The sequence below is a fragment of the Sapajus apella genome, unplaced genomic scaffold, assembly GCF_009761245.1.
Source record: "Sapajus apella isolate SASKATOON/1434 unplaced genomic scaffold, GSC_monkey_1.0 scaffold32, whole genome shotgun sequence".
Classification (NCBI taxonomy): domain Eukaryota; kingdom Metazoa; phylum Chordata; class Mammalia; order Primates; family Cebidae; genus Sapajus; species Sapajus apella.
In genome coordinates this window covers 17,001,250-17,013,618 of record NW_022436972.1, presented here as the reverse complement: position 1 = coordinate 17,013,618, position 12,369 = coordinate 17,001,250, and the positions used below count along the sequence as shown (strand labels likewise).

At 35.7% G+C, this 12,369-nt stretch overlaps 1 protein-coding gene and 1 pseudogene across 10 annotated transcripts in view; one reads left to right on the top strand and one right to left on the bottom strand.

The window, feature by feature from the left end:
- Window positions 1–9,792, top strand: part of FNDC3A (fibronectin type III domain containing 3A) — a 198,404-nt gene extending 188,612 nt beyond the window's left edge. For 4 of the 9 annotated variants that reach the window (XM_032294623.1, XM_032294630.1, XM_032294629.1 and 1 more), the window contains 3 exons: window positions 1,776–1,942; window positions 3,110–3,237; window positions 7,100–9,628. In XM_032294623.1, the coding sequence (XP_032150514.1) occupies window positions 1,776–1,942; window positions 3,110–3,237; window positions 7,100–7,414 (610 nt within the window). In that variant the 3' untranslated portion in view covers window positions 7,415–9,628. Of the gene's footprint in view, window positions 1–1,775; window positions 1,943–3,109; window positions 3,238–7,099 lie in introns of all 9 variants that reach the window. The other 5 variants (XM_032294626.1, XM_032294624.1, XM_032294627.1 and 2 more) reach the window with 3 other exon arrangements.
- LOC116562414 lies at window positions 7,681–12,048 on the bottom strand (annotated as a pseudogene). The gene is made up of 2 exons (XR_004273928.1): window positions 11,141–12,048; window positions 7,681–10,872 (listed from the first exon to the last, which is right to left on the bottom strand). The product of XR_004273928.1 is annotated as a prolyl 3-hydroxylase OGFOD1-like (transcript).
- Between the last annotated feature and the right edge of the window lie 321 nt (window positions 12,049–12,369).

The window sequence follows — 12,369 nt, the reverse complement described above, 5'->3', positions numbered from 1 at the left end:
ATATTCCATATAAGCAATGCCACATACCTTCCGCAGCTGTTAATCTTTTAAGAATTTTGTATTTTGCCTTTCTACTTTTCACTGAATATATTAGAAACAATTTCCATATCTGATGAACTCAGAGTACTAGCACTAGTACAGAATACTAATACTCAGAATACTGGCCAAGATTTACTTTTTTGTGTTGTTTGTATCTTAGCTAGGTATTCAACAGTGGAATATTTATGGTGCTTGTACATAAGTACTCTGTATCAGAAATGCTTAATACATTTTAAATAACATATGGAATAGTTTTATATACTGTATTACCAGTAAGAACATTACACAGAACAAACACTAATGATTATTTCCTAAAATCTATGTATCGATGAAGTTAGCCTTTGTTCTTGGCAGATCGTAGTCTTTATAGTCGTATCTCTACAAAGAGATTATTTGCCTTGTAAAAATCTTTGGTATAGCCATTTATCTTTAATATATGTTATTATTACTGGGCAAGTTAATTGTTTAAATTATTTTCCTCCCCTTTCTGCCATATATTTGGGGTAGTGCAAGAAGGCTTACTGGAAACAGGTCTAATTACTGTTTGGTTGAAAGATAATAAAGATTCTATTAAATATAAATTCTATTATATTCTGTTCCAACTTAATTATTCAGAGCTTCCAACTTAATTATTCAGCTAGCATCTAAAGAATTGTTATAGGATATGAGTATGGCTCATGGTCTTTGGTAGTAGAAAATAAATTAAAACATTTTATGATACTGTTAAGTTTAATGCACACATTTCAGAAATTAATGTCCTTGATTACTTTCATTACCTTTGATTTTCACAACCGTATACACTTGCTGTGGGATAGTATCATAATGATACTTTAGCTGTTCCCTGATCCAGATTTTGTCATTGTTCAGCTTTTTTAAACAGCAGTTTTACCACTATTTTTTTCCTATCATTAAAAAAAAAAATAGGATTGAAAAGACAAGATTTATCCAATTACTGCCTCTTGGAAGTACTGTTTCTTCCTGTCATTAAATATTTCTTTATTTTTAACTTGACTACAGTTTTCAGACTGTTAGCATCGAATAAACATTCATTATTCATTCTCTGATTTCCAAAAATTTTAGAAACGTCCAATCAAAAATACTGGGATGCGTTCAACTTACAGATAACACATTAGGAGACATGTATATGGTATTCAGCTTCATTGAACAGTTCAAGTAGATAATGTATTGGAAATTATATATTGTCATACTGCCTTTGTAAATCTCTAGAAAAACATCACCAAGTCAACTAAAATTATGCCTGAGAATTGAGAATTCTCTTTTTTCCAGATACAGACAAGGAAGATTAAAATAGAAACAATCTCATAGCTTAAGTCAATGCCATACTTGACAAATTATATCAATATGACTTTACTTAGGAATAATTCATAATGAAAATTGTGATGTTCTTAGCATCTTTTAAAATGTACATTAAAAAACCGTATTCAGAAACAAAGCTAAACCAGAAGCCTGAAAAGAAACAGTTACGATGGTCGGACACAGAATTTAGCAGCAGACTTTCAGTAAATCATGTCAAATTGGGAAATTTACCAAATAACCTGTTTTTCTTTATCTGATGAAAAACAGATTTATTTGAAGTGACAAAGAGTTCCTGGCATCAAGCTTTTGGGGGAACTTAATACTCCTAAATAATGTCCCTAACTGTGTTTTTATACTAGTTTTAAAAACATTTTTCACAAGGTAGTATCAGTCTTATCTAATAGTTATTTCTGTTTTAGGTTTGTATCCCTATACAGAGGGCCATGTCATACATACAAAGTCCAAAGACTTAATGAGTCAACATCCTATAAATTCTGTATTCAAGCTTGTAATGAAGCTGGGGAAGGTCCTCTCTCCCAAGAATATATTTTCACTACTCCAAAATCTGTCCCATCTGCCTTGAAAGGTAAGTTACACATCCTGAACTTATTTTCTTTTATAATAAATTACTTTTAGTGTATTTTCATAAATGCTTTGTTTACTGATACTAAAATTTAGCATCCAATATATGTCCAACAGTTACACAAAGTCATACAGGCAAACCCAGCTCTACTGAGAGTTCCACTCAGTAATAAAAGCTGTTTTATCTGGCACTTTCATATTCAGACAAGTACTGGCTTTTGTCACTGATGTTTTTAATAATCTAACATAAAAATACTAAATTGAATAGGTAAGCTGGTTTTCTCATAAGGTCATTTGCTTAAAGAAAAAAAATCAAAGAAACTCTGGTTGTTTAAATGTTTTGAGTTGTTGATATTACATTAATTTGGATTTTGGAAGGAAAGCCTGGTCATCTGTTAGGCAAAACAAATTCTTCATTAATGTGAATTTTTCAATCAAATTTACACGCATGTACACATATTTACACACATTTGTATATATATTTATCTTTTAATTTTAGAGGGGTTCTTATTTTAAAGTGACTCTGGCAAGGGCTGTACTCTATTTTTAGCTAAACAGTCTATAAAGTTCATTCCTCTGAAGACTAATCACAGAGACTTTTAGAGCCGTATCCTGGATCATGTACCTAAACATATCATTTGTTAAGCAGCAGAACTCTTCTTGAATAATCTAATAATATTGAGAGTTTGACTGAGTCATTTTTCTGTTTACTCATCAAGTTTAGTGACTCTTAGCTTTAAGAAGAATGCTGACTGTAGGCAGGGCCACGCCTGTAATCCCACTGCTTTGGGAGAATGAAGTGGGAGGATTGAGGCCAGGAGTATTGAGACCAACCGGGGCAACATAGTGAGACCTGCGTCTCTACAAAAAAAATTTTTTTAATTAGCTGGGCATTGGTAGCATGTGCCTGTATTTATAGCTACACAGGCAGCTGAGGCTGCAGTGAGCTATGATCGCACCGCTATACTACAGGCTGGGTGACAGAGTGAGATCCCATCTCTTAGAATACAAGAGTGCTGTATCTGTGTGCAAATTTCAAAAATTCATTGATACTTATTTCAAGTTTACAAGTGGATTTTAAAGATTTGTTGATTTTGATTAAAACAAGTGTCTGCATAATGTACCAAGTTAAAAATCAAGTAGAACATTTGTTTACATTTGTTTCTTACAGCTCCCAAAATAGAGAAAGTAAATGATCACATTTGTGAAATTACATGGGAGTGTTTACAGCCAATGAAAGGTGATCCAGTTATTTACAGTCTTCAAGTTATGGTAGGAAAAGATTCAGAATTCAAACAGGTATGTACCAAGATAATCTGTGGATGCATATTTTTACCCTTTTTTAATTTTTATGTATTTTCAATGTAAGATTTGGCCATCTTTCCCTTTCCAGTTCAAAAACATTTATTCAATATATATTATGTTCCAGAGATCTCAAGATTCCAGATCTTTTCAGTGTGAACTACACTTGAACAGACTATTCATTTAAGTATTCACTGAACTCTGTGCCAGGCACTCAGGATATAGCACTGAACAAAAAGTCTTTGCCTCCATGGAGCCTACATTCTGGTGGAAAAGGAGACGCTATAAGCAAATAAACATGTCAATATATTGTCAGATATAAGTGCAAAGGAGAAAAAACAAAATTGGATAAAAGGAATAGGGAGTAGTAGAAGGGAAGGGCATTGAGTGTTATTTCATTTGGGGCAGTCAGCTGACATTTCAGTGCTTCCCAAAGGAGATGACTGTGGGGAGAAGAGTGTTCTAAGATGTGCTGTGGCAGGAGGATGCCTGTTAAATCTGATGTACATAAAGGAGCCAATGTGACTGGGGTGGAGAGAGCAAAGGGAAGAGTTGGTAAGGTCGGGTAGTTAATGCTAAGGAACCTATAGGTGGTATGGAGTGATGTAGGGCATAATAGGCCATACTGTGGCTTTTACTCCATGTATAATGTGAAGCCAATGAAGGATTTTGGCCACGGTATTCATGTGATCAAACATAAGGTTATATTGACTATAGTGTTGAAACTACGGTAGTACAAAGGCAGAACCAGAAAGACTAATAAGGAGGCTTTTACAATAATAGTATTAATAATAGTCATAATGCAGTGCTGTAAATATGACATTAGGCATGAAGTTATCATGGGAACCTAGAGGAAGTGTCACCTTCCTACCTAAGAGGTTTCAAAGATAGCTTTCTGGTAAAGCAAGAGTAGCAGTCAGATAGAGTAGAGAGTTGCCAATGTTTGTTACAACTTTTATAAAGCATAAGCTTTTATACCACTGCAAAGACTAATTACCTATACATTTCATCTGATTTTCCCTTTTGACTGTAATCTTAATTTTGAAGACTTGTAAGCTCGGTTGTTTTCATTGTGTCTTATATTTTCCTCTTCCACTAAAAAATTGATCATTCATTTGTTTTATTCCAGTGTTGTGCTATTATAACTATTCTGTGTAATATCTTAACTGAAATTACAAAAGATCCAAAGAGTCAGATTAAATTTGGCATGTATTGTTTTTCTTTATTAAGCCGTCTGCAAATTGGCATGATAATTAGATTTGAAATGTAATTTAGAGATAAGTAGGTTTCCTTCTAAGGAGGAAGCAAAATTAATATTAAAGAAAATATAATTGTATTACATGTTTAAAGGAAATAGGGACTCCACTTGTGAGTAGTATATGAATAAGCTTGAGGCTTGTTTGAATGACTTTTCTTGGGTATATAAACCTTCTTAAATTAGCGTGAAGAGGTTAATCTGTTTTTGTCAGTCCTGTATCTACAGCTACCTATGTCTCTTCCTAATTAGATGTCCTCCCACATCTGAAATATAAAATTGAAAACCTGATTCCATCATCTTCCCTCCCAATCTCTCCTCTCCATCATCTTTACTTCATCAGTGTCATGGACACTAATATCATCTTGGTCTCCAAGCTTTAAATTCTTCGATGAATTTTTTTTCTTGACAACTCTTAATCAGAAGTTGTTTCTAAATCCATAAAAACTACATCAGGACCTCATCACTTTTCACATGTACATCAAGAGTCCCTGTCCCGCTTAGCTCACTTCAGTCCTTCACACAGCCTCTGGATTAGGATTCTGTAAACACTGTTTTAATGTCACACACCTACAGTGGCCTCTTTTGAATTAATGTAAATTTTCAACTAGTGTAATTAGCGTATTCTTCCTCTCTGTACCAGATCTTTTCATTTATCACCCTCATGCCATTTGTTGAGGTTTTTCTTCCTTAACCTAATACTGCCATACTCATGGAATGGTATATGAAGACACGTGGAAAATATTAAGACAAAAATCATCCATTATATCCATAAGACAAATACATATTTTTAATTTTTACTAAATTTACTTCAGCGTATGTATACAGTTTTAAACTACTGTCTCATACAGCATTCTGTTTTAAGTGAATTGTTTTACAGGTTGAAGCATCCCAAATCAAAAAGTCCAAAATTCAAAATGTTCCACCCAGAATCTGAAACTTTTTGAGGATTGACATGACACTCAAAGGAAATGCTCACTGGAGCATTTCAGATTTCAGATTTTGGGGTTTGGGATGTTCAACTAGTAAATATGCAAATATTCCAAAATCAAAAAAATTGAAATGCTTCTGGCTCCAAGCATTTCACAGAAGGGATACCCAACCTCTACTATCTCACAAACATGGATCATTTCTACATTCTACTCCCTGAAACATTATGCATCCTTAGAACTAATGCATAGTCACCATTTTCTTTCAGATTTATCTTAAAGCTTCTTTCAATAAGTTCCTTTATATATTGTATCAGCATCCACATTTTTATTTATTGTCAACAATTCACTAATTTAATGGCCTTTTATTAAGTACCTACTATATGCTGGATTCTGGAGATAGAAAAATGAGACAGAGATCTTACTTTGCTTCTTTGAGAGCAAAGAAATATGTAAAAATTTAGATTGACAACACAGGTACAATTGAGGCATCTAAAAGTACTTAACAGCTCCCAAATGCCGGTTCATCTGACTTATAGCCCAACAAATAGCTGGAGGAACTCAACTGACAAGTCATTTAACCCTGTGAGCCTTGATTTTCTCCATTACAGAATGAGTGGTGGGGGCTGCTCATTATTGGAAACGATAGCTTCTACAGATTGAGCAGTAACTGCATGCTGAGCACTGTGCTAAGTGCTTTAACAAGCATTAGTTCATTTCATTCTCATAATTATCATACATTTTAACTACTAATATGCCTATTAAGGTAGTTGGTTTAAAATCACATCTGGAGTTGGAAGTGGTAGAGCAGAATTTGGATGCCAGGGGTGAACAGTTCCAGTTTATAGCTTCTTAAGCCATTTATTTAGTGTTCCATTATTGGCACGCTAAGCTTGTGGGAGTCATTTATTATCCAGCTCCTCAGGGTTATCGCCAAGGTCTGATTTTTCACACACAAAAAGAATTTGCAACCTCTGGCACAAATGGGTTAATTACTAGCATGTTCCCCTGAAAATACATGGAATTTCATTCTTTTTATTCACCTTGTAAGGCATGGCAAAGGAGGTCCTATTCTCTGATTCTAAGTGATCTCCCCTCTCTGGAGTTTATACAGTGATTTTCCATAGGCACCTATAGAAAGCTTGCCTTATTCATTTGCCATTTCATTCAACAGATATGTTTGAAATTGTATGGAAATTTATCAGTTATACAAAGACATAATGGGGGAAGCAAAAGTAGACACTATCCCTTTTTTTTTTTTTTTTTTTAAACTCCATCTCTACTAAAAATACAAAAATTAGCCAGGCCACTATCCCTTTTTTATGGAATGATTTCATTTAAAAATGACTTCTTACATTTGAGGAAAACAGGAAAATGCTTGAGGATTGATTTTGCATGTTATCTAGCTGCCCTGGGGCACATCTGCACTGCTTAACTCATCTGTGAATCCTATAAAGGTAGATCTCACATCCTCGCTTTTCAGATTTCTCCTGCCCCTATGCAACAGACGGATAAGTACTTTAATGGATAGGTATTTTTAATATGTCATTTGAAAGATAAAATCAGTGACATTCACTGGCTTTCACATCAAAAACAATTCTAACACTAGCCAGTTGTAACACATTTTCTGTCCAGCCTTCACATGTAATTCTTCCTTCTAATATTTTATTAACAGATTTACAAAGGTCCCGACCCTTATTTCCGGTATTCCAGCCTTCAGCTGAACTGTGAATATCGCTTCCGTGTATGTGCCATTCGCCAGTGCCAAGACTCTCTGGGACACCAGGACCTCGTAGGTCCCTACAGCACCACAGTGCTCTTCATCTCTCAGAGGACTGAACCACCAGCCAGCACCAACAGAGACACTGTGGAAAGCACAAGGACCCGACGAGCACTGAGTGACGAGCAGTGTGCTGCTGTCATCCTTGTGCTGTTTGCTTTCTTTTCCATTTTGATTGCCTTTGTCATTCAGTACTTTGTAATCAAGTAAAAATATAACTTTATTTTTTAACTCTATTACATTTTATTTTGTCATGTACTAAAATTATTTCTGTATTGCTTTTATAAAAAACAGTGGCATTTAGCACTGGCATTGAGACTATAGCACATCATTTTTGCCATTTTCAGTGCTTATATTGTTAGGTAGAGGCTGGCACTTTATTAGAATGCAAGCCACAAAAATATCAATTTTTGTTTTTTTGTTAGGGTGGGTCTTTTTCTTTTTCCTTTTTTCTTTCTCTCTCTTTCTCTCCTTTTTTTTTTTTTTTTTTTTTTTTAACATGCCTTCTGTAGAAAAACTTTCTAAGAGACAACAATTTAGGAACGGATATTTTGACCAATCGGCATGAGTGTAACAGTGATAACCTGATCTGTTTGTTTTAAAGATTATTACCAAGTGAAAAATTCAGAATGAATAGAATTTACACTAACATGCTATATAAATGTTAAAGTCTGATGCTGTGAAAGCAATCTAGTGCTATATTTCTACCTCCTCATTTGTCTTAATTATTTGGTAAGTGGGATTATGATGAGTAGCTGGAGGGGCTTAGAAACAAAAACTGGATATGCATGAAGAAAAGCTTTGATAAATGTGGAGTTCTTCATTATAAATATATATTCAGAATTCACAGATAAGTACTTAAAGAAAGCACAGACAGTTTACTTGGCCTAAAAATATTTTGATGTTTACTCAGAAAGTTCCTCTTCAGGTCTTGAGAACATAGAAAAGAACCTGAGGGCTTTTAAATACTTTTTTAAAAGTAATCATAAAAGTAAACAATTTCAAACCTATCTGGCTCTGTTTTGTGAACCTTTGAACCATATGTACATGTATAAGTGTATACATGTACATAAATGGCATATATATACACACACACACACATACCAATGTAGAGATACATATTACACACATACACTCACTTCGTCTGGTATAGGCTAATTTTGAAGAACTCCCATAAGTTTTTGCTGCTTCTCCCATAACTGCTGCCACCACCATCAGAATTCATAATCAAACCTAACCTTTTTGTTTGGGGCACCAAATCTGAAGACAAAATTCATTTGCACCAGTAAACTTCAAGCTGCTTTCTTTCTTAAAAACTAACGTTTAATGTATAATGTCTGTTTGGATACTGTTCCAAATTGTTGGTTGCATGTGGTTAATGTTGCATTAGAGCACTTTGCAATTGCATAATTCATTAATGTTTTGTGAGCTTGCATTTGTGAGCTTTTGGATGATCAGACTGAATTTTGTCAAGTGTCACATTGTACTTCTTGCCTAGATGTCCATGACTGCCAGTAATAATACAGTTTATAATGAAACTATCTACAATTCTTTGTTTTAGCACATCTGTTATCTGTAAAACACCTGTAACTAGCTTTTTTAATTTATTATTCGAATTTTAGGATAGTGAATCACTAATTTTTAGTTGCTGAAGTTGGCATTTTAGTGATTATTAAGCACTTCTGTCAGTCTTTGAAAAAAGAACGTATGTTTTGTGCTTTGAAGATCTCTGAAGAATTTCTTTTATAATAGAATGGGCATGTATTGTAACTGTTTTATGTCAAATGATCTGTGCTGTAGAAAAACATTAACCCTTGTTCAAAAAAGAAATGGATAAACTTGGCCTAAGTGGTAAGAATGACCTGTCACTATAATATACTGTATGTTTACATTTTATTTAAATTTAATCTCTTATGTATAGGGTGATAACCTTCCCCCAAAACAACAGTGATTGCGATTGTTTTCTAGAAACTTCTTTAAATTGCCACATTTGGCAGTACAAATGAGTCTGAGTGTAATAGCCCAGAGATTTATATATAGTTGAATGTCTAAAAAGGTAAAATGTGCCACTGTGTCAAGTTAACAGTGGCTTATGTTTTTCATAGTAATTCAAATGAACCTCCTATTTTTGATAGTAAATGTCATTTAATAGTATACTTGCCATTTGAGCCTCACTGCAAAATTAGTGCAGAGGAGAAAACAATTTTTAATGTAATCTTGATTTTACCTCATATACTGTACATTCCAAAAACTCTAAACTTTTTAAAGATTATAGATACACTACCAAACATATCACCTTAAAATTGTATAAGGCTGAACTTCATAGAAATGAAAAAAAAATCTCATAAAAATACGTAAACTGTGTAGCAAAAGCATCTTTAAAATCCATGGAAAATAAAAGTTGTATCATTCTTTTTTGAGATATGTTTATTGTATTCATATGCATTCATTATTTACTGCCTGTTTAAGAAAATGAAATGTTACAGTCCCCCCCTTTCAGTGAGCTTAAAGCATTTTTCCCAACAGTATACAAATCTTCAACATGAGAGGATGCATATTTATTATATAAAGTCCAGTAAATAATGAAATTAGAAGTTTTATCCTAGTGACTTGATTTTTGTGCAACTCATGAAAATTTCCATCCCAAGGACTTCCTCCTCAGGGCAGGGACTCAGTGCCTTTTTTTTTTTTTTTTTTTTTTTTTTTTAATAGGTAAGCTAGCAAATTTGATGTTACAGATACTTTACCACAATAAAAAAAGATCATTGAAAAATTACCTGAAGAAGCCAATATGGAAGAAGAACTCAATGTTTAAAAAAGCCAACTTTTTTTTAAATCAAGACATAAGTACATAGCTCCAAACTCAAGGTCTAGGTTGAGGACAATCATTCTAAGTCCTATTAAAGGATAACCAGTTTTAAGAACACTGTCAGGCAGGCTACCATGTAGCTCTCCTTTACTCCATGCTTAGCTCTTGCAGCCTTCCCAGTAATGATGAAGGATCACATTTTTGTTCAGCTTTGCCCATTGCTGTCATTCATAACAGATGAATGAAAAGTCCCAGAAGCCTGTTATATTTGGGAAGGTTTTCTTCTGTTCCACGCTTCGATGGTTAATATGCTTGACAAATTTCAGTCTTTCTCTGCAGACCAAGCCAAGAATTGCTTTTTGAATTCACCATTAGCAGCTCTTCATCTTTGGCAATGTAAGAAGTAAAACCACCATATTCTGGCTCCCAGCCTTCACAGCCATAGTGGAGAATTAAGTCTAGGGCAAAATCAGCCTTGCTATGGTCACAAATTAAAGTACGTGACTAGTCTTCCAGTGCCTCAGTTCCCTTTGGCATGTGGGAATTCTTTGTTTCATTTTCCTGTGGCTCTGAGTCTGTCTGGTCATCACTGTTGACTGTTGTTGCTGATGGCTACCTGATTATTCTCTGGCTCAGGAGGGCTATGGCCAGTCCCTTCCTTAGTTCTATCGGCAGCAGAGTTGCTACTTCCTCTTTTTTGTCATCTGTCTCATCTTTCAAAGGGGCCAATAAGTGAAGCGTCAGGCCTGTGAAGTTGGAGAGCAGCAAGAACAGTGCCTCAGAGCAAAATACCTTCATGCACTCCTTCAATATACTGGAAAGCTTACTTCCTCAGCTTTCTCATAAAACCTGTTGTTGGCCGGGCGTGGTGGCCTGTAATCCCAACACTTTGGGAGGCCAAGGTGGAGGATGACCTGGCATCAGGAGTTCAAGACCAGCCTGGCCAACATGGTGAAACCCCTTCTCTACTAAAATACAAAAATTAGGCCAGCATGATGGTGATGCCTGTAATCCCAGCTACTCGGGAGGCTGAGACAGGAGAATCACTTGAACCTGGGAGACAGTAGTTGCAGTAAGCCAAGATCATTAAAAAAAAATAAATAAAAACCCTTTTGTTTGTTAGTGGGGGGGGTCTCGGCTGCTCCATTCCACATCTCCGTTCTCCAAGGCCTCACAGACCTTTACAAATTTATCAGGCTTAAGAAATTCCTTCAGGAGAATTTCAGAACTTTCTTCAAACTCTTCTTGAGTTTGAACTTGGTAATCCATATCCAGATAAGTTTGATTCAATCATACAAAGAAAGATTTCATGATCTTGTGGGATATGAGGGCTCCAAGGTATGAGGGGTTCAAAGTAGCTGGGAGGCCTAGTCAATGAAGGACCATGAAACTGGCCGCTTGTAGACAAACATGACTATTCTTCAGACAGGACTTCAGAAACCTGGTGAAAGGACACTGCAGATACTTCAAAGAAAACCGGTTTGTTCTATGAAGGGGTAAGAGATTTGACAGTCTGCTTCAGCTGAAAGTGTTCATCAGTGTTGTACTGGTCCAGGGTACCCCCCAGGCTCCTGTTCCAGGAATGAACCAGGTACAGGATAAAGGCAATCCAGCGCCCTTCCAGCTCACCATCATGGCACAGCAGGGCATCAATGAATTCATATTTGGCACAGGACACATCAATGGTTGATTCCAGGTAAATTTTAGAAATAACAGAAAGCCAGGACTGGAAATTTTCAAACAGAATTTTCCTTAAAGCAGAGATGTGAGGCCCTCTTCTGCTGCAACTTACATAAATCATTATACTTCTCATGGAAGTCCCAAGTTCCTAAGTTTCTTCTGAAGCCCTTCTAAGAAGTAGGCTTTAGATGAAGTTTGAGATCATGCAGTGAAGAAAGGGGTCCATCTCCATGACAATGACTGAACGGTGTCCTGCAGCTCCAGGCCTCAGCCACCTGCATTTTCAAAGCTTCTTCCATGACAGCATCCAAAAACTCTACCATGACCTCCTTTCCCTTTTTCCCCACCCGGGGCGGGGCAACGCTGGCCCTTTCTCATTCATCTCCTCACAAGGTACAGAGCCACACCAACTCATAGATTTCTTAATTGCCACAGCTGCGAATACTATAATAGAGTTTAAAATATTGGGCTAGGGAAGGAGAGTCTGGAAACAGAAACATCACAGAAGCAGCTAAGTATGAGTCCAGCCTTGAGTAGAGTATAATACTGATCGACAGTATTATTGTATGTCACCTCTTTTTTCTGTAGACTGGAAATAGGAGTTTTAGGCATCATGTCTGAGCATTCCAAGGGTTGCTTTCCAACACAAATCCCTTGCTTCTCCTCATTACAAGAT